Source organism: Amphiura filiformis, chromosome 12 (assembly GCF_039555335.1).
Source record: "Amphiura filiformis chromosome 12, Afil_fr2py, whole genome shotgun sequence".
Taxonomy (NCBI): Eukaryota; Metazoa; Echinodermata; class Ophiuroidea; order Amphilepidida; family Amphiuridae; genus Amphiura; species Amphiura filiformis.
The window spans coordinates 59,581,393-59,607,564 of NC_092639.1; the positions used below are offsets into that span (position 1 = coordinate 59,581,393).

At 39.3% G+C, this 26,172-nt stretch overlaps 1 protein-coding gene across 1 annotated transcript; it reads right to left on the reverse strand.

Annotated features, from left to right (window-relative positions):
* Nucleotides 1-9,040: 9,040 nt before the first annotated feature.
* Nucleotides 9,041-24,578, reverse strand: LOC140166505 (glutathione hydrolase 1 proenzyme-like). The gene is made up of 10 exons (XM_072189985.1): nt 24,490-24,578; nt 23,532-23,666; nt 22,785-22,977; nt 21,982-22,142; nt 16,594-16,755; nt 15,867-16,003; nt 14,075-14,268; nt 12,615-12,855; nt 10,663-10,776; nt 9,041-9,664 (listed from the first exon to the last, which is right to left on the reverse strand). The coding sequence occupies exons 2-10, from the start codon at nt 23,644-23,646 to the stop codon at nt 9,518-9,520; spliced, it is 1,464 nt and encodes a 487-aa protein (XP_072046086.1). The 5' UTR covers nt 23,647-23,666; nt 24,490-24,578; the 3' UTR covers nt 9,041-9,517.
* Nucleotides 24,579-26,172: the final 1,594 nt, after the last annotated feature.

Below are 26,172 nucleotides of genomic sequence, written 5' to 3' on the forward strand. Positions count from 1 at the left end.
CTCCTTAGTCAAGTGGGAAACCCGCTGGTTGATGCAGTTCAATGCTTCTAAGTGTCAGGTGTTAAGAATCACCAATAAGCGGAAACCAGTCCTGGCTTCGTACACCATCCATGGCCACGAGTTGGAGCTTGTTGACTCTGCGAAGTATCTTGGAGTCCACCTTGACTCGAAGCTGAACTTCAACATGCATGTTGACACTGTGGCAAAGAAAGCCAATTCCATCAGAGCCTTCCTTAGCAGAAACATCGGCCACTGTGGACACAAGATCAAAGAGACCAGCTACAAAACCTTCATTCGCCCAATAGTTGAGTACGCCGCCACATCCTGGGACCCTCATACTCAACGCAACATCAGAAAGATTGAGCAGGTTCAAAGAAGTTGTGCTAGGTTTGTCACAGGTGACTATGATCGCTCCAGCAGTGTGTCAGCCATGGTTCAAGATCTCCAATGGCCCACCTTGGCTACCAGACGTCTCCAAAGCAGACTGGAGATGATGTATCGCATACGGTTTGACCTCATCGACATCAGGTGGTCCCAGTACATGACTCCACTAGCTTCAATCACCAGAGGCCATGGTTCCCGCTTTCAATATCCGCGGTGTAGTTCGACAGCTTACTTAAACTCATACTTTCCACGCACCATCCGTGACTGGAACAGCCTGTCAACAGACCCAGCTGCATCCTGTACCCTCAACGCCTTCAAGCCTGCGTTGAGGGCCTGCTGGCAGTAATCATCTTGCTACCAGTTTTTACTCGCACCTGTTTATTTTGCGCACAATTTGTTTTGTTTATGTCATGCTTGTACCACGCATGACCACCCTCGCAGTGCGTTTGATACTCATCCATATGAGGACTGCACAACCATGGAAGAAGAAGAAGAAGAAAAAAGAAAGAAAGAAAGAAAGAAAGAATAAAAGAACGAACGAATTAAATAAATAGCAGGCCGTCTTGTCAGTGAATGTAGTGATATTAAAACATGATAAAAACAATATCGTGAAATAATCCAACAATTCACTCCATGTGTTAAAACATGTATATTACTCGATTATTTACTAGGCATGGCTTTTTAATACACTTTTTAATTAGGCAATACACTTTTTAATTGGGCATGTCCGTCCACATAGTAACGTCATAACATTCGTGACACTACAAGGTTAGTTAATTAAATGACATTTGCGGAATTTTACCGTATCTCGTATTAACATAATTAGAAGTCCTTCGGCTTTACCATGTTTACGAGCAAAAATACTTTTCAGCTGCGAATCAGGGGTTTAGCGGCACAAGTGTATCATTATCGAGCAAAACTGTGGTTTTGCTGCCCATTCTTGGGTTTAGCGACGAAACCTGGGTTTAGCGGCACAAGTGTATCATTTAGCGCGCCAAACCGTGGTATTGCTACCCATTCCTTGGTTTGGGGGAGCAAAACCCAAGAATTGGTCGCTATACCTGGGTTTCAACAGCCCATTCTTGGGTTTTGCTGGCTATTCCTAAGAATGGGCTTCAAAACTCTAGATTTGCACAAGATTCGGGGGCTATACCCTGGTTTTGCGGGCTATTCCTAGGAATGGGCTTCCAAACCTTAGAATAGCTACCCGGATTTGAGTTTTGCCTGGCTAAACCCAAGATTCGGCAGCTATACCATAGTATTGCTGCCCATTCTTAGAATGACAGCAAAACCCTAGAATACCTACCCGATTTGAGTTTTGGTGAGCTATTCCTTAGTTTGGGGAGCAAAACCCAAGTATGGGCTGGCGAAACCCGGGTATAGCGACCGATTCTTGGGTTTTGCTCGAAATGATACACTTATGCTTCCATAAACGCCGTCCCCCAAAGCGCCTGGACTTAAATTTGTCTTGAAACTGTAGAACTAGTTTTATGGATCACGATCTTGGACTTGAATTGGATCATGGAACTATTAAATACAAAGGTCGATATGTTAAAAGAAATGTGCTTTTTATCATTATGCTTATGGTGAGAAGTCTTATCCCCCCCCCATATTTAGATATTTTGGCTTTATTGTACTTTTTTAGTTGCCACCCTTGAAAGTTACCTTGCCCCCTCCTTTGCCCACCTTCTGAAAAAAGTGCTTGCTACGCCACTGCTCCATTCTTAATTCAAACTAAAATATAGTTCACGTCCTACTTCATATCATTCACAATTGCTTTACCACCTTCCCCGGGGGGGGCACTTCAATATGAAATGGATATAGGTGTAGGGCTGGTACTTTCGCAGTAAGGGGGTCATTGTGTGAGAGCATGATTTTTGGCATTCGGTGAGAGCAAAATGTAACAAATATTGGGTCTTTGGGTGAGAACATGACAAAAAAAGCGTCAAAAAACCACGAAATCGATTGAAAAGTAAGGGTCGTTGGGTGACAGATCAAATGGAAAAATAAGGGGTCTTTGGGTGAGAGCGACGCTGAAAAAGGGGGTCTTAACAGCCCTACATACGCGTCACCTCCAAAGTGAGAGTGCCCCCCCGGCCACCTCCTAGCTGTGAGCTTGTCCTTTTTAAGGACTATTCTTGTTTGGCTTACTGTATATTGTTCATTATACATATGACCTTAACCTATTCAATTTTGTACAAATGACTGTCCCAGTGTCGAGGAGCTGAAAATAACCCTTTGCCGGCACCTGCACCAGTAGGTGCAGAAGCTGGATTTTTCCCTCATGGATTTATCTATGTGGGGTGCTCCAACCTACTCATCTCTAACTTTAATCTCTCACTCTTTCTATAATCTTTTCTTGATATAAATTTTACGTTTCACAATCCAGTTAGCAAGGATAGGTGAGTCAAACTATATAGTTGGCTTGGTAGGATGGTTTAACATCAGGTTCTGTCTAGGACAATGGGTTTTGTCCTTAGTATAGGGCATAGTGCCTGATCCCAGTAGCGATTACCGACTGTAACGTCATTCTGATCGGTGGTACAGGATATAGATCCCCAGTTTGATGGTGAAGGCGAGCGCCACATGGGCACCTTCTCGTGTGTCATCCCCTGTACATCGGGTTCAGTTATACTGTTTATAGTTGCAGGAAGTGTGGACGCTAACTGATGGTATTGTGCCTTTCATTGTTTCTCTTTCTCCCTAATCATAGAGTAAAAGTAGGTTGTTTTAACATCTTGGATGTAAATAACATCTTGCAATCAGAGTGTGGTAACCATATTAACCTCTACTGACAACACGCACCCTGCCAGCGCGTCAGTTTAAGGCAGTATGTGGAGTTCCTAACCCATCAGACATCCAAGAGCGGATAAGAAGATGTATCTTCCAACGGTCAATAGGATGGTGCTGAACAGGTCATCATAGGTCATCCTTCCATCACTGGCTAACTTGTTCCACAACCAGAGGCAAGCTACACTATATTTGTAGTTATTGGCTGCTGGATATCCGGAAACAAGCTGAATCAGGGCTGATCACCCGTGAAGCTGCTAGGACTGGACTAAAATAATTCCTGGTAAACTATTCGATTACGAAAACTACAAGAAAACCTCGAAAACAACAGAAGGCAAATGGGTGGTAGTCTATGACTGACTCTATAACAGACCAGCGGGAACTCGGCACACCAACACGAACTGTTGGCCCTGATTCTTGTCGCTTTTGTGCCTTCAAACCTCTCACAATATCTATATACAATGTACGCACTCTATTTAAACAAGGGAAAACCCATCAACTTTTTATGGGCTGTGCATATATGCTGGTGTCGACATCATTGGGATACAAGAACATAGGCTTATTACCCCTAATCCAACAGAAGAACTTTGGTCAGATGGAAGAAACTGGGTAATGGTGTATGGATCTGCCATCCAACAGAGGCAAGGCGGTGTTGGTATACTTATGTCCAAATTCATCTACAAATGCCTGCAGAGGGTGGAAGTCATCACTGAGAGAATTCTATATGCAACATTTCTTGGAAATCCTCAGGTAAGCATCACCATCGTATATGCTCCTACTGAATGTTCATCATCTGCAGCAAAGGCAAACTTCTATACCTGGACCAAAAGAAACATACTATCCATATAGTTCTTGGGGACTTTAATGCCAGACTTGAAATCGATAGCCATGCTACTCACCCCCTGATTGTTGGTAGGTACTGTTTCTCCACATGCACAAATGACAATGGTGAACGGCTAGTGAAATAGTTTCAGGAATACAACCTTCGACGTGCACAACCAAGATTCCCTCATCCACGTTGTCACCAGTGGACTTGGAAGCACCCAGGTGGAACAAAACATCAACTGGACCACATATTGATTAACTGCAAGTGGGTCCATTCTCTTTGGAACTGCCGTGCCTACAATATTCACTAGCTTGAGTACAAGCAATGGAAAGCTTGAGAACAATCAATGGAAAGCCATGCAAGAGACCCAATTTCAATTGGAGGAAGTTGCAGGATCCAGGCGCAAGAGAAGAGTTTCAACTAGAGCTATCAAATGGATTCCAAGCACTGAGCATGATTGAATTCGATTCCATAAACATCATAGAAAGATATGAGTCCTTTGAAACAACGGTAAGAGAACTTGCAGAGAAAGTGGTAGGTGCTCTCTAAATGTAAAAGAGTGAAAACCTCGCTTCCCAAAAGAGTGATTCACTTATAAAACCACTAAAAAAAGAGCGAAACCCACTCTAAAAGAGTGAATTTCAACTCGTTCAAGGAGGTGAATGAAAGACAATACGTTTTCTGAGTAAGAAAAATCCCTGTGGCCTGCCAAGCTGGATATCTGATGAGACCATCAACCTGAAAATCGAGGGGGATAAGGCTAAGAAGAAATTTACTCTAAGCAAATCCCCAAAATCAAGAGAAAGATGGAGATGATTGAATAGCAGTCTCAATAAAGTTGATGAGGCTGCTGCACTCAATAAACAGATGGATGAGCTGAGCAGCTGATGAGACTGGGAACTATACAACTACTTGGCACATTATCCACACACTCTCCGGAAAGAACTCCAAGCGAAATGTGAAAGTCAAACAGAGAGTTATCTCAAGGACAATATTGTTCAAGGTTGCGCCGCAGGCTTACAAAGAGACAATATTGTGCAGGTTGCGCCGCAGGCTTACAAAGAAACAATAGCAATCAAGCTTAAACTTTAAATTAGCACCCGATAGAGGGCAGGGCCTGAAGAATGAGGGAAATGATGGGGTAAATATTTAACGGAATAAACTGCATAATCATATTATTTAGATTTATTCCGTTAAAAATCTTATTTTAACTTGTCAAATTACTAGTTTTTATATTCTATGGTGTCAAATATTTAATATGTGATCCTGTCTTCTGGAGTACAAGAGTATACTCTCACATGATACTTAATATGTGATCCTAATACAGTATCTCATATTAGTTTTCATGTTCTCCTACCCACTATGGGTGCCCCACCAGCGCAAGAAGATCTCCCCATCTGTGCCGACCCTCTACTCGTGTAGAGACCATTAAGGCAATTTCCCTCTTGAAAACCAACAAAGCAGCAGCTTTAGATTGTGCCATTACAGCCGAGGCCCTTCAGGGAGGTGGTGATCAAATGGTTGACGTCAATCATGCTTTCTGTTCATAAGTTTACACTACATTATCTCCACCACGCCAATGGATCACCCGTTGTTATTATACCATTGCCAAAGAAAGGTGGCCTTTCTTTGATGACCAAATATAGAGGCATATCACTCATGTCCACAGCTGCTAAAGTCTACAACAAGATCCTTTTAAACCGAATCTGGCCTCACGTAGACCCCTTGCTGAGAAGCAACCAGGCTGGTTTCAGACCAGGACGCAGCTGTGCACAGAAGATTCATATACTGAGAAGAATTATGGAAGGCTTTAAGGAATACCAGCTCCCCTTGACAGTTACCTTCGTTGACTTCAAGAAAGCCTTCGATTCCATCAACAGAACAGTAATGTTCTCAATATTGCGTCACTATGGCATTCCAAGCGCTTTGGTCAGTGGCATAAAGGTACTTTACAGTCACTCCAGTAGTGCAGTTCTGGTTGACGGAGGCATCTCTGAACCCTTCGATGTAACAACATGAGTCCTGCAAGGCGATGTACAGTATTATTATGTTTCGGTGAATAGATTCATCAGGTTTGTACATCAAATCAAATTAGTAATTTTGCTTGCCAAAACCAATAAGTTTTTACTTACTAATATTTCGTCCATCTCGTCGGAGGACTTCCCTGGTTAAAAACAAGTACAAAAAAAAGTACTGTACTTTGAATGTACTTTTAAAAAATGTACTTTTTTGGAACGCGAAATAAGTACATTTAAAGTATAAAAAAAGTATAAGAAAAGAAAAGTACAGTAAAAGTATAAACAGACCAAAAGTACATAAAAGTATACTTTTTAGCCATAGGAAAAGTATACTTTATTTGGCTGTGTGAAAAGTATACTTTTAATACTTTAAATGTACTTATTTCGTGTTCCAAAAAGTACATTTTTAAAGTACATAAAAAGTACAAAAAAATATAATTAGCAATAAGAAAAGGATACTCTATTAGGCCATGTGAAAAGTATACTTTATTTGGCCATGTGAAAAGTATACTTTTCACAAGACTTTTCACATGGCCAAATAAAGTATACTTTTCAAATGGCCAAATAAAGTATACTTTTCACATGGCCAAATAAAGTATACCATGCTCTACATATGGCTTAATAAATTATACTTAACATATGATTAAATTTGAAAATTTTCTTGTTGTAAGAAAGTATAAAAAGAATATTTTTAACTACCATGGTTGCTTTCTTGTCCAGGTAACACCACACATGTCAAGTTCAAATGCCTTAATTGTCCCTTCCTCCGGGGCACATTATTGCAACACCTCAACAACAAATGTACAATAATACAAACAATATTATAATAATCAATACAAAATCAGATCAATGTTGAATAGTTCATGCATCAAGCCTGGGCATAGGCATTTTGGAACAAATGTGTTTACAAGTTATTTGCTTTGAAATTACACAATTATGTTCTTGGTAGAGCGAACTAAAAATAGCAGGTTGTTCCAAATTTGTGCAGCTGAAACATGAAATAATCTGTTGCCCCACTGGTTTCTGGCAACTAGCTGTTTCTTGAAGAAGTCGTTGTGTAGCAGAACGGAGATTACAAGCTGGTGATACAGTTCTGGACCTGATATATACAAAGTCTTGTAGACAACAAATTTCTCTGTTCAAAAGTAGCTAATGCAGGTCATGTAAAAACAGGTGTAATGTGGTTTCATATGTAGACCTATATGTTCATGCATGCCACTGGCAGCACTTTATACAATGTTTCGAATTATCTGTATAGTCTGTGCAGTTGAGTCTTGGATGCCATGCAACAGAGTTGCCAATGTCTATCATTGAGGTTATTGAATTCCCCAAACATAGCACATTATACCATTGACCATATGGGTACGGAGAATTCGGCAGTGTTGTATGTTGACTGCATGGGCACTCATGAATGAAGCTGAATGAGCGTGTAAGCTTACCCAATTATCAGCATTATATGGCATTTCTTGGTGTACAAAATATTTTAAACAATAACAAATACATAGTACCTTCTTTTGTGTCCATTGAATGCAATCAGAAATCCAAGTCATAGCATAATTATATCCATGTAAAATCCACAAAATGAGAGCTCCCATCTTAATATGCCATGTCAAAAACAGCTCCAAACTGAATGGCAGTTATTTTTCAAATCCACAACAATATTGTCATGTGACAATTTGCATATCAGGTCAAATGCTAATCCAAGAAAAGTACAAATTAAGTACACTAAAAAGTATATTAAAAGTACAGTTGGTGACCTCCTAAATGTTTAAGTCCCAGAAAAGTACAAATTAAGTACAATGGTGCTTTTGAAAAAATGTCTGAGTCTGAAAAAGTCCATTTTAAGTACATTTCATGAGGTCCAAAAAAGTTAAAGTCCAAGAAAAGTACAAATTAAGTACAGAAAAGTACAAATAAAGTACTTGTTGATGGGCAAAATCTTTGGAGTCAAAGAAAAGTACAAATAAAGTATAGAAAAAGTATAATAAAAGTACAAAAAATTTTAACAAAGGGGAGAAAAAGTACATTCAAAGTATACTTTAATTGTACTTTTCACTCGAAAAGTACAATAAAAGTACAAAAAAGTACACATAAAGTATACTTTATTTGTACTTATTTTTAACCAGGGTTCATCAGATGTGAGCATCTGATCCACTTTCCCGGGAAACTGGCTTCCGGTTTTGAGTAGTCTTACTTCCAGTCTTCAAAAGTGGGTCAAATACGTGACTTAGGAAATAAGTGCCCTCCTCTCTGTTCATGGTCTTTGTCCCCCTTTCTGATCTCCATCGCTTCTCGTACTTCTCTAGACTTTCTGACATGTTCCTTGCCAAGTATCTTGGAATCCTCCCAATTGACGACATGATTTGCCCTTGCGACATGGTCGGATATGGCCGACTTTGTTTGCTCTTGCTCGGATGCCCTACGTTCTGACGAAATATTAGTAAGTAAAAACTTACTGGTTTTGGCAAGTAAAATTACTAATTTGATTATTATGTTTATTATCCATGTTGACTACCTTTTGGTAAAGACGTCTGGGCCCGACTCTGTAGTTGTGACCTGTCCTCGTCGATCAAGAAGATATCCGGCCAAATTGCTGAATGACCTGGGCCTGCTGATGATATCACTCTCCTTGAGTCTTCCACCCCACGGGCCCAGTCTCAGCTCTCCAGGACCGCAAATGCCACAGCAGACCATGGACTTGTAATCTATCTACCCTCCCGACAGCGTTACTACATTATAGGCGTAACCTATTATACCCATTGTCTAGTTTAATTCCTTGTAAAATATATGAACCCCGGCAAATTTTCAACATTTCAGGATTACGCTTTTGGCAGATAGAGGAAGGGGGGAGGGGATCGGCCGAGAAACGAAACATTTCTTTTATAGGACGTCATCGATCTTTTAGCTAGTTCCCAGGCTAGTTCCCTTATATATGTTATCAAACTATTTTATTTCATAATTATAGTAAGGGACGCACCATTAGACTTCAAGGGGGGTTAGGAAGTTGGGGTCGGGGATTTTTTTTTGAATTTATACAGTTATACAGTTAGGTGGGGGAATTTTTTTTAAAGTGTTGGTGGGGAAAGTTTCTTTTTTTGCTCATGTAGTGGGGGAAGTTTTTTTCTTCAAAACTTTCTACCCCCCCCCTTAAAGTCTAATGGTGCGTCCCTAAAGGATAATTAGTACCAACATTGTTTTTGTTTTTAACTCACACGTTGTATGCTCCATGTTCATTTCGTAAACACTTCAAATCTGGCTAAATACATCAAGAGCAATTCCTATCTCAAGAACCACTAAACCAATATAGAGATTGTTTGTATACTTTTAATGCCCTTTTCGTGCTGGTTCCAAATATGGTCATGAAAATGTACAATAATTATGACAATTTTGAACTTAAAGAAAATATGGCACTTGTTGTCTGTCGACACTCGCGTGGACAGGGTTATGGGATGTATAGCGTAATGGACCATTCTTCCCTCAGATGACCTTCCTTAGTTCGCTAGTATCCATCAGCTTGTCCACCCTTCCTAGCATCAGAATACGCATAGATGTCACCATTATCTGCTTTATAGATTGATTGGACTACAGCATACCTATCGCTCGCTTCTATATCATGACCTTTATCTTCTAAACCATCCAATAGACTCTGAAGAAAAACATATTTAAAAGATTCATGTTAAGGGCTCGGTTAGCAACGTTTGCAGAGTATTATGTGGGGCCTGAGCAGTGGCGGGGCCAGGAATTTGTTTCGGGGGGCATGGGGGGGGAAGTGAATTTTAGGGGGGGGGGGCAAAATTGGAAATTTACGTGATTTTTTGGGTTTTGCCTGAAAAGTGGGGGCAAATGCCCCCTTGCTGCCCCCCCCCCCTGTAGCGTCGCCACTGGGCCTGAGAGCACATCAGACACACCAAATTGTACTCTGAATAGCCTACGAGGAATATCATTCTGATAGCAATTAATTTTGGTTTTACGACAAATTATTAAAAATTATAGTTTTGATATTTAACAGTCCTCAAAGTAAACTTTATAAATCTAATGATATGTACTTAAGGTACTTAAGGATGAAAAGCCGTCCATCATATGAAAATGTTGGCCTTTCGTATTGAAGATATACATTTTCCCAAAAAGACCTTCAATTTTTAGACCATTCTTTCCACAAATGAATTTCCTTCGCTAGTATCCATCAGCTTTTCCACCCTTTCTAGCATCAGAATACGCATAGATGTCGCCATTATCTGCTGTGTGTCTGATGTGTTCACAGACCCTACAAAATTAGTGTGCAAAGGTGGGTGACCGACCCCTTAAGCATTCATGTAGTATTAAATATTTTTGTTAGAAGTTCATTTGTTTTTGTTTGGAAGAGAAAACTAACCATTCAAGATTTCTAAAAGGATTTCTGCAATACATAAGCCTAGAGGGAAAATTACCGGGAAAATTACAGCAAAACCGAACTAAAATCGAAAAACAACAAATCAAGACGCTACAAATCCAGAATGAAAGCGAAAAGGTAATCAAAATAGAAAAATTTAAGAAACAGCTAGTTCGACATGTTTTAATCTTTATCATTAATTCGTTTCATTGTCATTCGTTACCATAAATTTAATGTCTTTGTATTCAAAGAGTGCATCGTACACGTATACTGACCTGAGGAAAGTCCTCTTCATTTTGTATATAATTGGGTGAAAGTTGGTGATGTATTCGCCTCTCCTGCACCGTGTCTCTCAGATCTTGTTTCAACATCAGTGTTTTGAGCATAACCTGATATATAAATGAGGTGTATTAAACATAAAACATAGTATGTAGCTCTCTATTTGTACATGCAATTTACCCAAGTAAAAGGAGCCCAGGTGTATGGCAAGCTAAGCGGCTCAGAACGTGGGACTAGCTACGCGCAGCTTCTTTCTCGTTACGTGCAGCTTATTAACCAATCAGATTCGCGGTTTTAAACACGTGGAGCTGATGTAAACATCCTCTCTCACAAATATTACGTTGTTAATTTTTGTAAATGAAAATATCTGTAGTATATCAGCAAAAAATGGTATGGGTGCTATTAAAGTAATATCTGAACAGAATGATGATTGTTCTATATTTAGGGGCTATCATTTTCTTCGGAAGGGGATCCCAAATATAGGGGTCATACTTTTTGGAAAGAAAAATAAGGGGAGAGGGGTCATAAATTGATAATGACAAAATGTAGGGAGTCACAAGATGACTACAGATATTGTGTTTATTGTATTCAAAAAGACTGATTTCAATACAATTTTAGCCTGTCTAGGGGGTAAGATGTATCGGTGGTGGGAGTCGGGGTCATAACATTTTGATGCCGAAATAGTGAGGGCCGCAATTTATTGACGCCGACTTTTTGTAAATTTAGGAACCCCCCCCCCCCCGTTCCGAAAAAAATGATGACCCATTTTACTCTCTCCATATTTACACAGTGGCATGTGATATCGCTTTCCATATCTTTACACAGCGCTTTACATCAGTAGTAGTTGTTGTTTGACCTTCATATCCCCTGCACCGCTAATACAGCCCGAGTATAAAGTTACTTGCTATTAAACACGGTGTAAACTTGGAAACACTAAATAAATATGCTTTGTGTCATTTTAGCCAGGCATTAGCAACATGTTCTCTTGACACGTGCTGTGATTTGGCCTCCTTTACCCGTTCGTTATCTATGCTAATTCCGTAAATTAATTACAAGATAATAATTGTGAAAGAGGATACCTATAACTATACTACGCGCAGCTAACGACCCAACCACGTGATTAAATTTGACTATTTTGATTGGTCAAACAGCTGCTCGTAACGAGAAAGAAGCTACGCGTAGCTGTTCCCCGCTTTTGGCCCCCTTGGCTTGCCATACAGGTGCGCCATTAGGCGAACGTTTACGGTATTTGTCCCTCGTACTGTTTAATCTTGGGAATTTTGACAGTAAAGGGAGGTCTTTCGGAGCTGGTTGAAAAGCGCCTAACAAATGGAGAGAAATGGGCAATTTGGGAGCCTTTTAGAGCTTAACTAATAAAAATCCAGTGCTGTGTTTTGGTCAAATTCAGGGGTCTTTCGTTTCGGAGCTGCGTGGTACACACGTGTCTTCCCTGGCATCCGGAGGGAGGGTTGCATACCCCTGTATGGACTTTGTGTTTAATAAGTACCTGCCCCGGTAACAAGCTAAAATGAATATTGAGTAAAGTTTGATCTTTCCTTAGCATGCTTAGAGAAGTCCTTTTCAGAGGGCCGAGCTTTCGGAACTCTAGCGAGTACCATCTTCAGAGCAACTAAATAAACATGATGATGCGCCTTATACACTAGAGGAACTGTCAATAGGACATTTATAGCCCTACATTTAATTTTATAATCCCCTCTTGACACTTTATGTCAATCATTTTGACATGTCCTATTGACAGTTCCTCTAGTGTATATAAGGCGCATCATTATGTTTATTTAGTTGCTCTGAAAATGGCATTCGCTGGAGTTCCGAAATCTTATTTACCGACTTAGAGCATTGTAGAGTACCAAGTAATTTCAAATCCTAAAATGTATATTGATTAAAATTATCAAAAATACTCTTTTGATATTTGCTCGATATAGCTTACCATTGATATAGATGTCATCATTTTAGAACTACCAGAGGCACCAATAACTAAGCGAACAGATCCGTCTTGATTCGCAACCAATGTGGGACTCTGAGATGACATGGGTCTTTTACCAGGTGCGATGAAATTAGCAGGTGAAGGAGCTATACCATCAGAATTCCTGACATCGGGTGTCGAGAAACTATCCATTTGATTGTTGAGTATGATGCCAGTACTTGGTGATGTAAATTTTGCGCCAAAGCTGAAAATTTCAGATATTGGTGTTATATTTATCATGGTTTTAGTCAGGAGCCAGGTTTGACAGCAAATGCGACTCTATTGAAAATTTTATGCTCATATAAAATATGTTTTTTATCTTATAAGCCGAAATATGAAATTAAAAGCACAGACTCCACCCTGTAATCCACCCTTCCCTATCATTCAATGTTGGAGGGTCTCATGGATTATTACAAACTGTTTTATGTCCACCATTGAATTTGGGGAGTGGGGCAAAGATATACCAAAAGACAGAAAAAGTGTCCCGACATTTTTCTCCAGGACTGTACCTCAATGTTTCCGAGAGAACAAAAATAAACCCTGCGGGGCTCGAACTCACTTTAATAGCGTCTTACGGTACGGTGCGGTTGACTTGACTGGGCTAAGTGGAGTAGCCAAGACCTTTTACAGAGTAAGGGGGCAAGGGGCAAGGCAAATTTCAAGCTGACAAAACAAAATTGTCAAAAATGGGCTAAAAAGTACAAAAAAGACATAAAAACTTAAATAACAGGGCACAGTGTCTTCGACCCTATATCTTCATGGCAGGAATCGCCATGGTAGGTTAAATCCACAGCCACGATTAGCCATTTGGTTCAAACCTTTAAAGCTCTTTTAAACTAATAATTAGTCGAGGGACATAACTAAGGCTACTCACAATAGCCGGGTAATCGATCTTGGTTGTGCGTGATTAAGCTTGTATACCCCATTGAGGTCAATGGTCATCGACTTTATACTGCCTACAGTGAGTGCAGCTGTACTACACGCTGCACGCTGTAGTCCATAACAGGACCAACGCAATATAAAATGGTCAAATTTTGAGTTCAAAGCGCACGGCCAATTTTCAAAGCGCATTCTAGCGACTATCATATCTGTTCAACACGTATTTCCAAGTTTATGAGACCAAATCTGGTTTCTTGAGAAAAAATCATGACGGGAGATATTCATCATTTTCTAACCCGGTATCAGAAGATTTTCGTCTGATATCAAAATCGTGCATAGCAATTCACGTGTATCGATCCCGTGTATTCATTTTAGTGTCCCTTCTGCACCAAATAATTATTAGCCAGGCGGTGTCGGTGTGCAGGGTAGCTTGCATCTCGTGGGCAAGAGGGGTAAGATTTCTCACGGCGGAAGCTTCCCCTTTTCCCTGACCCCACCGACAAAGCCACTGACTGGACTGCTAACAGTCCACAAAAAATACAAACCCATTATTAATGGTACTCGTCACCGCTACTGCATCTCCATTTGGTGCCAACACAGACATATGAGACGTACCCTCATCGAATCGGTTCAAGAATTCCACACCGTACTGAGTTATATTTTCGTAAGTCACATATTCATCATCTATAGTGTTCCTAATGAAACTTGCAAATTCATCTGATGTCATGTCATCTAATATCTGTTGAAACAAGTGGTTATTAAAATCTTTGTAAAACTTGAGACTGTCCAGAAAGTGAACTTTCAGGTGCACTCTTAATAAACACTGTTATAGAATACTGGGTAAAACATTCGTCGGGTAATATATTTTACAAAGGTTAAGTTTCACCCAACATTGGTTAAGTTTCACCAAACATTGGTTAAGTTTCACCCAATATTGGTTAAGTTTCACCAAACATTGGTTAAGTTTCACCAAACAGTGGTTAAGTGTCACCCAACATTTGTTACGTTCTACCCAACATTGGTTACGTTTCACCCAACATTGGTGAAGTTTCACCCAACATTGGTTACTTTTCACCCAACATTGGTTACTTTTCACCCAACATTGGTGAAGCTTCACCCAACATGGGTTACGTTTTACCCAACATTGGTTACGTTTCACCCAACGTTGGTTAAGTTTCACCCAACATTGGTTAAGTTTCACCCAACATTGGTTAAGTTTCACCCAACATTGTTTACGTTTCACTCAACATTGGTTACGTTTCACCCAACTTTGGTTAAGTTTCGCCCAACATTGGTTAAGTTTCACCCAACATTGGTTAAGTTTCACCCAACATTGGTTGAGTTTCACCCAACATTGGTTGAGTTTCACCCAACATTGGTTAAGTTTCACCCAACATTGTTTAAGTTTCACCCAACATTGGTTAAGTTTCACCCAACATTGGTTAAGTTTCACCCAACATTGGTTAAGTTTCACCCAACATTGGTTAAGTTTCACCCAACATTGGTTAAGTTTCACCCAACATTTGTTCAAGTTTAAAACGTTGGTCAAGTTTAAGTTTCACTCAACATTGCTTAGGTTTCACCCAATATTGGTTAAGTTTCATCCAACATTTGTTAAGTTTCACCCAACATTTGTTAAGTTTCACCCATTGGTTGCGTTTCACCCAACATTGGTTAAGTTTCACCCAACATTGGTTAATTTTTCACCCAACATTGGTTACGATTTATCCAACATTGGTTAGTTTTCACTCAACATTGGTTATGTTGTACTCAACATTGGTTAAGTTTCACCCAACATTGGTTAAGTTTCACCCAACATTTGTTAACTTTCACCCATCTTTGGTTAAGTTTCACCAAACGTTGGTCAAGTTTAAGTTTCCATCCAACATTTGTTAGTTTCACCCAACGTTGGTTAAGTTTCACCCAACATTTGTTAGTTTCACCCAACATTGTTTCAGTTTCACTCAACATTGGTGAAGTTCCACCAACTTTGGTTAAGATTCACCCAACATAAGTTAAGTTTCACCCAATAGCCTATTGGTTAAGTTTCACCCAATATAGGTTAAGGTTCACCCAACATTGGTTAAGTTTCACCCAACGTCGGTTAAGTTTCACCCAGCGTCGGTTAAGTTTCACCCAACATTGGTTATATTTCACCTAACATTGGTTAAGTTTCACTCAACATTGGTTAAGTTTCACTCAACATTGGTTAAGTTTTACCCGACATTGGTTAAGTTTCACATCTTCTGAAGTAGAGTCAGTTGCTCGAGCATTGTTTTTAAACACACCATACAACAATATTAACAACAACTGCAAACTATAGCTCTAATAACTTACGTTTTGTATGTCCACAAAAGAAGGGTCGCCTAACTCTGCTCTTTTTGAGAATGCAAATTTACAAGCCTCCATAAAGCGATGATACATGAGTATTTTCTGGTTTTCTGACTCTATATCTCCAGGCTTGTAACCATAGGCTGTGAACATGGTGAAGTAAATAAAATAAAACAAACTACGGGTTTCTTCACAAAGTGGTAGGCCTATTTAAATTTCGTAATTATAAAGAGTCCAATAGCAATATTTTTACAACTTTAAATGTGCATGGGTGCACGGATTAAAAGGTCTTCCAAAAGGGTACAACAGTTTCCTTATTTCCTATTTTACGTTTCTGTTCGCTGTGTACCTGGTTTTGGCTGTTGTATAGCATCCCCTTAATTTAGCGTCTTTTGTGCTATTAAATTGGATTTTTGCCCCGGATTTTAGGCCTACCTGGCTTTTCAGCTGAATGTTTATTAATGAAATAAATTGTGTTTAGTTCTAGGCTTCATGTCATGATCTTATATTAGGAGATGTGCTGCCGCTTGTGGATGCCTGGATGTCACACTCCCGGTTATTTTCTACTGTAATTGATTCATCGGGACTAAAACATGCAAAAGGAGACCCGACTTAACGCTATTGGATTTCCATGGTGGCCTGGATTTCCATGGCTAAATGACTGGAACGTGATGGTTCGTGGTCATTTGGAATGACAAGGCAAAGATCTTTTTTTCCTCATGAATACCCTTACCGTCCATTATGTTGACAATCATCTGACCAACGACGCCACTAGAAGGAGGAGGAGCAGCCAATATTTCAAGCTGGTTGCCCTCCGCATCTTGAATCTGAATACGGAGCGGATCTTTCATTTGTATTTGGTAATTTGCTAAATCGGCAGCTGTAATTATACCACCTGTTAATTGAAATGAAATAAAAGGTTTGATTATACTGATATCTATAATAGCAGACAGTAAGGGACCGATCGTTATTTACGGCAGGGGGGGGGAATGGGTGTTTTGGCAAAAATATCGACAAAAAATTTCGCGTTCCCCCCTCGCGTCCGCTCAAAATTTTCGCATTCCCCTTGTTTTCCCAATTTTCTCCATTTAAAATTTAACAATCCCCCTCCTGGTTCAACTAAAATTTCAGGTTCCCCCTCAAGACCACAAAAAATTTTGTGTTCCCCCAAATTTACCCATTCCCCCCTGCCATAAATAACGATCGCTCCCTAAGAATCGTTACATAAACTTACATGTTGTGGAGCCCCCTGATACGCCTATAATACATTGTCAAAACAATCAAGGAACAATCCAGATCTAACTTAAAGCCTTAATGTGCGATTTTTTTTCAGAATATACCTTTATTTTTTTCAAAACCGATTTTTTTTGGCATAATTGTAATAGTTACACATGTTCAAACTTACATCTATGAGCAAACTGTCAAATTCGCCCTATTTGTATAAAACGGGATGATTTTCTGTTGGTCCGACATATTATCATAATTTTTCAGATTATGATAATAATTATGTCGGAACGATCGCAACGGTCTCCTACGAAGCCAGTTTGGTTACGCTCCCTCCACACATGTGGAGCGTAACCAAACTGGCTGCGTAGGAGACTAACTCTGAGGCCGCACTCGGCGTCCTAATCCAAAAAGTGCGAGATATTTCGAGTGATAGAGGTGAAGTTTATGATGTTGTTTCTTTGCAAATTTCCATTGTTTTTCGCGTCCAAATGTATTGGGAACTTTCATAATGATTACATATTAACTATTTTATCATTTTGGAAGAAAAAAAGAAAAATCTAAAAATTTAAAAAGATCGCAGGCCTACATTAAGGCGTTAATGCTAATCAATGTACCGATATACCTTTTTTCACAGACGATCAATACAAAATACTCCCAAATGTCACTGAAACATCAGACTCCACGATGTTCCATAAGAATGCCATTACAAAGTACCGGTATACTCCTTATAACAGAAAATCAGCATTACTCGAAGCCATTGTTTAATTGTTCATTAATGCTATCAGCAGTAGATAGCTTAAGATTTGTTATTTAGCGCTTAAAATCAAGCACGGTCATAGGTAATCATGTGTTAATATTTACGTTCACCATTAAGATAATTGTGTTTTTAAGTCGGAACGCAACACTGCGGGTTAAATAGATAATTTATTAGATAGGCCTTATAGCCTCTCTCTCTAAGGTCACATTGCATACACGTATGCAGGTGTGGTTCGTATGAGAGTATGCCATCGAATGCGGTCAGCGGCAGCCCTGGTAGCCTCAGTGATACTCAGGCCAGTGATAATTTTGATGTCGTCAAGCCAGCTCGCTGCAGGTCTGCCTCTCTTGCTTTTTCCCTCAACCATATCTTGGACAATTGTTTTCTGAAGGCAGTGATGTCTGGTGATGTGGCCAAAGTATGATAACTTTCTAGAAATGATATCGGCTCGCAAGGTCTTCTGAACTCCAAGCTCTTGAAGAACCCACTCATTTGTTTTCCTGGCAGTCCATGGAATCCTCAGGATTCGTCGATAGCACCACAGCTCAAAAGAATCCAGTCTCTTCCTGTCAGATAATTTCATCGTCCAGGATTCAGATCCATATGATGCCACAGCAAATGCTGTTGATTTTAGCAAACGAACCTTGAGGGATGAAAGAAGTTTACTTTTCCACAGTTTGGTTAGGTTTGAGACTACACCTCGAGCTATTGCCAATCTTCGTTTTATCTCCTGGGTGCAGTCACTTTTGGTGTTAATGATGGAACCCAGAAATTCAAAGCTTTCCACCTCTTCAATGAAATCACCCTCAAAGGAAAAGTTTGCGCCTGTATCATTTCGTCCTGCGTCTACAATCATGGCTTTCGTCTTCTTTGTGTTCAAGATCAGTCCCCTCTGTTCACTTGCCGATTATATTACTTTCAATAGATCCATCAATTCCTCTTTGCTACTGCAAGCCAGGGTTGTGTCGTCTGCATATCTGAGATTTGTGATCCGCTGACCACCTATGGTAACATCTCTCATGATGCTCTCAGCATAGATATTGAAGAGCTGAGGAGACAAAATGCACCCTTGTCTCACACCTCTGCCAATTTGGAACCACTCTGAGTCACCTCTACTCGTCCTGACTGAAGATTCCTGATCCTGGTATAGCGTACTGATGAGCTTCACCACGTGACCGGGGAATCCCATATCCCCATGATGTTTTATAGGTCTTGATGGTTGACACAGTCAAATGCCTTGCTGTAATCAATGAAACAAAGGTAGAGTGGAATGGAATGTCCTCTGCATTTTTCAATGATATTACGCATATTGACAATTTGATCCCTGGTACCTCTCCCTGCTCTAAACCCGGCCTGTTCGTCTGCTATCTCAGTCTCGACCCTCTGTCTCATTCTGTTGTTGATGATCTTGAGAAGGATCTTGCTGGCGTGACTGATTAGGCTGATGGTTCGGTGGTTTGAGCACTCTTTTATATTTCCTTTCTTTGGTATCGGGATAAATATTGCTCTCTTCCAGTCCTTAGACCATTCCGCATCCCTCCAGATTTTGTCACATAGCTTCCACATGACGAAGCCTTCCAGAGTTCACCTGGAATCTCATCCCAGCAAACACAAAAACGTTTTAAAAACGTTTTAAATAAGTTATATTTTGGCTTTTGGTTTAGGTAAAAACGTTTCAATAACATTAAATGTCGGGTTATATAAAGGTCATCAAAACGTTTTAAAACGTTTAGTATGAAAACACACTACAACAATATTTTCAAAATGTTTTCAAAATGTTATTGTAAACCATTTTTGCAAACATTTTTTCTAAATGTTCTTAAAGTGTATTTTTCAAAACGTTTTAATAACATTGAAATGTCGGGTTATATAAAGGTCATGCAAACGTTTTAAAAACGTTATTGCAAATATTTTGGGCAAACATTTTTAGCAAAATATTTTTTCAACCCCAAAATAACATTCTGTTTAGAATGTTTTGTATCAAGTTTTCAAAAATGTTTTTGGAATGTTATAAAAACGTTTTTATACCCTTTATATAACCCGACATTTAAACGTTTTCTGACAACCTTTTATAACCTTTTGCGAATGATGTCGAAAACGTTTTGTGTTTGCTGGGATCACAGCCTGGTGATTTCCCATTTTTTATCTCTTTCATTGATTTACGAACTTCATCCAGTAGGGATGGTGGTTCAGGGTCAATTTCACCTGAATCATTGATGGTGGGTTCCTCCTCTGCTTTCTGTTCATCAAGCTCAGTGCAGTATTCTGCCCATCGGGTCTTGAAGTCTTCGCTCTCTGTAAGCGTGGTGCCATTTCTATCATTTATAACATCAGATCTTGCCGAAGTTTTTTGAGTCAGTTCCTTAACCAAAGCAAACACATTCTTGGAGTCGTTTCCTGCTTTTTCCATATCCTCACATTTTCTCTCAACAAAGTCTCGTTGATCAGCTCTGACTGCTTTTGTTACTTCTCTGTGTTGTTTCCTCCATTCTGGCAAGTCTCCTCTTTTTCTGGCTTCCTGTCTCTTATCAGCAAGCTGCATTGTATTCTTAGATATCCAGGGCTGCTTCTTTTTCTTCTTCTTTGTGATGTTTTCTTCTGCTGCACTTAGCACTGCTTCCTTCATTTCTTCCCACAATTCGTTTGGAGAGAGTTCTTCCTCATCCGTTCGAAGAAGCGCCTCAAATCGGTTCCCCACACTAACTGTGTATTGCTCTGGAATTTTGTCCACATCAAATCTCACTGGTGGTGTCACTCGCTTCTTTACTTTGAGTTTCAGCTTCATCCGTGCGACCAGTAGCTGGTGGTCACTGCCGCAGTCTGCACCTGGTCTGGTTCGTACACTGAACAATGAAGAGCGCCATCTTCTTTTAAGCAAAACATAATCAATCTGATTTTTCACATTTCCGCCAGGGCTCCTCCAAGTCCACAGTCTGCGAGGGTGCTGCTGAAAGAAGGTGTTTCCAACAATCAGGTCGTTTGCCTGACAAAACTCTTCCAAACTGTCTCCACGATCGTTTCTTTCTCCTAATCCAAACTTTCCAATTAACCTTGATTTGATGACATTCCAGTCTCCCAGGATGATAAGCATAACTTTGCTTGGAATCTTATCCAGGACATCTTGGAGCTGACCATAAAAGTTTTCCATCGCTTCATCAGATGCAGTGGATGTTGGTGCATAAACCTGGACAACTGAGATGTTGAAAGGGTGACCATGCAGTCTGAGAGAGATGATTCTGTCGCTGATTGGGTTGAAGCCCAGGAAGGATCTTGCTGTATTCCTGTCCAAAATGAAACCAACCCCAAACTCCGCTTTCCTTCATCTTTGCCTGAATATATCACTGTGTATCCGTTGTCTGTAGTAAAACGTCCTTGGTTGAGCCACCATGTTTCTGAGATGCCCAGTACACAAATGTGTTGCTCTTCCATTCTTTTGGTAACGATCTCTAGCTTCCCAGCAGTCATACCTTGAACATTCCATGTTCCTATGACTTGATGTTTTCTCAGGTTCATGCTGCTCCTTTCATGCTCAGGATTGTCGGCAGTACACTCTGCGTCATTACAGCTGTGCCTAGTCGGAACAACATGCTCCTCTTCCCCAGTAGCCATTGACTCATCGTCTGGCCTGCGGGTCCCACCATTGGATACATGCCGGGTTTCTACATTGATAACGACCTCTCATATAAACTATATTGGCCAAAAGTAAATGCAGTGGGTGGCCGGGTCCTTCTGCATTAATGGATTTGCTGAATGGCCGCCGTTGACTCTCCAGAGCCTACGCCCTTAAGATGAATCTTTTATTTCGTTTCAGCCGGGTATCCAAAGGAAACTGGTGGGGCGGTGTAGTCACCGACATCTCAACCCTGAGCAGGTTGTACTCAGCAGGTTGCACTGGATACAAGTTTCTACCTGACAGACGGAGCACCCATTGGGAAAAATACCCATATGGGAAACCCAGCACCAAAAGGTGCTGGTAAGGGTAACTTTCAGCTCCTCAGCAGTGCTAGGCATTGCCTCCCCGGGATTGCCTCCCCTATATGTTAACAATGAAGTATCTTCTATATCTGTTGCTATACACATAATATAGCACTTTCATTTATACTTATTGACTATCGAACCTATAGGCCAAATACGTACCTTGTTGTTGTATTTCAGTCGCTATGTTAGTAGCCATTTCTCCCATGTAAAAACTCTCAATGCCTTCATTGGATATTTTTAACAGCGTTTCTGCTAATTTCAGATTCTGTACAATATCTCCTTCCAATTTCAATGAGCCATCCGATTTAAGAAACAATGTACTGTTAGAAATGGGAGAAATTAAAAATGATTGTGCAAGTTTGATAGTAAAATCTGATGACGACATCAAGTAACAATATTTAACTTTTCAAATACGAAAAAACGTAAAATTAGCATAATGCCTCTAAGGGAGAGTTTTGTTGACCAAATCCTTCGTTTTAAAAATATGGGTCAAAACGCATCAAAATTTGACTTTTTTTCAAGTTTGACCAAAATTGTTGATATTTTTAGGTATATTTTCAAAACGTCGAAATGTTTTTTTAATTCGAGGAAACACTTGCTAGATTTGTGTCTTTAGAACACAAATATGCAATTTTGTCAATTTTGATATTTAAGATATGGCCTAAGTTGTTATGGCGGGCCAAAAAAAAATTGGCATGGAAAATCAATGTTGGTGCTTTTCTCAAAAAATGCTAATTTTTGCAGAAATCTGCCGTGCTATAGTTGGATTCCTTGCATCATTTCCTTTCTGAAAATGTATACTTTTATGTACTTTTTATCATTACTTTTAAAGGTACAATACAAAACAATGTCTAAAATTTCCCACTTTGAGTGATCCTGCGTAAAGGCTTTCTGATTCTCAATTCTCAAACGTCGATATTATGACTCAAGTTATGATGGTACATTAGGATTTATCAGCATACCTTAAACCTGAATCATCCCTGATGTACTTTTCCTGAGCTACAATTGATGATTCCAGCGATTTACTAATGACATATCCATCGACAGCGATATTGTAAGCAGGTTCAAAGAGCTGCTTCCATGGTAACACACCGTATCTTTGATGAGCCTCCCAATAGCCTTTGAATTCTCCTGGAACTGCGACACTTAAACCACCTGAAAATAATTTCAAAGGTTTCTTTGGACAATTATTATTTTTCCATCGTGATTTTTGCGCTGAACTTAGCCTGCTTTAAAGGTTCAATTTGAAATTATTAAAATCAAACTACCCAATTCGTTCTCCAATAGTGTTATGGTTCAATCTCATTAAAATTTGCGTTACGTCATCAATCATTTCTAAAGGCATAACATCTACTGTCTGTCTGCCTCTTTATAATGTCTGTCTGACAGTCTTCTATCCAACTTTCTAAAATATTTAATTCGATTTCTTGTCTTCTTTCCAATCAGATCCCATCTCAACTCCAGCCTCTTCTGCTCTTCCTTCTCTACGATCCGCTCTCTCCTCTTCTCTTCTGCCCTCCTCTTCTCTGACTCGGGAGTGTTCGTCTCTCTTCTGCCCTGTTCTTCTTTCCATCGCTCTCCTCTCCACCCATCACCTCTCCCGTCTGTTTCACTCTTCCCTGCTCTCTTCGTCGCTTCTCACCTCTCCTCTTTACCCCCTTTTTTATGTATATGGAGTCGTTACATGAATACGGTCTTGAATTTGATACCTGCAAGAGATAGTTCTGGTTGATCAACAAACATGCGTTCAGTTGCTGCGGCAGGTGCGGCTTCGCGTGCATCAACGATGATTGCCTCACGCGATTCTTGATTATAACAGAGCATAAAGAAACCTCCTCCAACACCTGAAAACATATTAGGCAATGAAATTGTTTCAATAAATTGATATACTAGATTATTTGCAGATGAAAGGCGAATTACTATCGTGATAAGGTAAATTGTGTTGTCAGTCACTTAATATGCAGTAATGTAACAGGTGGGGCAGGGAGAGGATTGCTTTTCCAACGGGGCTATCCAGCTCTAGTTCTAAACGCAAACTTTAAAAAAACCCGGACAAAACAGACACATCGGTATGACATTTTCGTATTGGTGCTGCCCTATTTAAGTTTGCATGGAAGTGCCATCTCAATTTGGGCGCGCCAATTAATTTGGATCAATCATGTGCTAATGAAATTTTATTTATTCAGGATAAAAAAAATGGAGTATTAATTACAATTTCAAGCATAGGAGTTTAGGCAAGAAGTACAAAAAGCTGTGTAATTAATATTATGACAAATATGCAACTATTTAAGCTATCCAGGAGCCTTGTATTTTTTAGTGCAAACTCTAATTGAAATCATGCAATTGCGTTGCACTAGCTTTTTTGTTTTATACCTAAGGCTCAGATATTTGGTCAAATTTAACACAATTTCGCGATATTTTTACAAAAGTTCACATGTTTGAAATTTGGGCTACAGTTTGATTGATTGATTGATTGGTTCCAGTTAGGTAAAATGTGGGTATTTTCCACAATTTTTAAAAAATGGCCCTTTTTTATTCGCGGCACGATCCCGTATGCATGACCATTTGTACTGTCCCCGGACAGTGCAGTTATTAAAATGGAAAATATGTCTAATTTAATTAAAAATGAATGCAAGATGAAAGCTAAAGAAATGCATTAAAATATACCTGAACTGTGGCTATGAACAACACCCAGGCACAGAAGAGAGGCAATAGCAGCATCAACGGCAGACCCACCATCTTGCAATATATTCCTTTAGGGTTGTAATTAACACAAAATGATTAAATGGCATAAATATGTTGTAAAGTTATTTTGTATGATGGGCTTGCTCATAAAAAAGATAACATTGTAGTCGTGCAAAGATAATGATATGGATCGGCTGAGGTCATTATTATTTTACTTACTTATTTATTTATTTATTTATTTATTTATTTATTTATTTATTTATTTATTTATTTATTTATTTATTTATTTATTTATTTATTTATTTATTTATTTATTTATTATTTATTTATTTATTTATTAAAACTTCTTTTGCCTGGGTAACAAAACTCAGTGTAAACACTGTTTTTCAGTCAAACTTAAAACATCAAAAATAACCAATACATATTTATATATCTTACATTATATATATCAGATTGTACAATTTAACCAAATTAGGAAAACAATAAAAACTAGACCAGCTAGGCATAAAATTTACATACAAACAACAATGATATATAAAAACAGTGATATTGCACTATAGGATATCAAAAGGTGAAATTTACTTGCAAGCATATTTAAAATAACCGACTGTAGCAACGGATTTGTGAAGGTTAAAGGACAGTGCACCTAGAGGAGAATTTCCTTTTGGCAGAAGCACTTGTTAGTTGGAGGGACAAGATTACCTTGGGATGCTGATCTAGTGGAGTGGCCATGCATGTTACTGACTGTGGAAAAGATGTTACATAAAGGCAGTGGGAGGATGTTGCTAATGCTCTTATAGACCATGATGTTAAGGTGGATATTGCGACGATCATCGAGTTTGTCCCACTTCAACTGTTCAAGGTATTTAGAAGAACATCATGGGATATTTGCGTGGGAGAGTCAGGGAGACCAAGAATTATTTTGCCAGCAGTATTTTGCAACCTGTCAAGCGTTTTCAGTAGGGGGTCTTACCAGCATTTCCCCAAACTGAGACGCAGTAGTCCATGTGAGGTAAAATAAGAGCTTTATACAGGAGATTGAGGTGTTTTTTTTTAGGCAAAACCTTTCTGAGTCTGCGCAGCAGACCATTACGTTTAGAAATAGTTTTACAGATTTTGTTAACTGCTCATTCCAGTCTAGGGCTGCATCCAGCCAAACTCCCAGATACTTGAATTTATACACATTTTCAATTAAAACAATTTATAATATACCTTCAAGTCATCATTTTTACGAGACATTTTTTGTTGAGTACATAAAACATGTAAAAGCATAGCCTATTAATTAGCAAAGCATATTCATGTAAAAGACATTGAAATGTGTCGGATAAAAGAGCTCAAAAATTAAACTAGTGAACAGTAGGCTAATATTCACAATAAATATCTAGGCCTACATTCCAAATGGAAACACATTTCAAAAACATATTAGGCCTACCTTTTCACGGCAATCGTCTTGAACCACTATGAAAAACTGGATTGTCAAAACTGAGTGCGTGAGCTTAAAATGGCAATTAATTTGGAACAAAAGAAATGTGTAAATTGGTGTCAGCTGATTTTATATTGTAATTATACTAAACGAATAACTGGCTTTTATTCTAACTGTTATTTGTTACATTTTTTAGGCACAGTCCCCTTAAATTTTTATACTTAAAGTAAAATAAGGTTTAT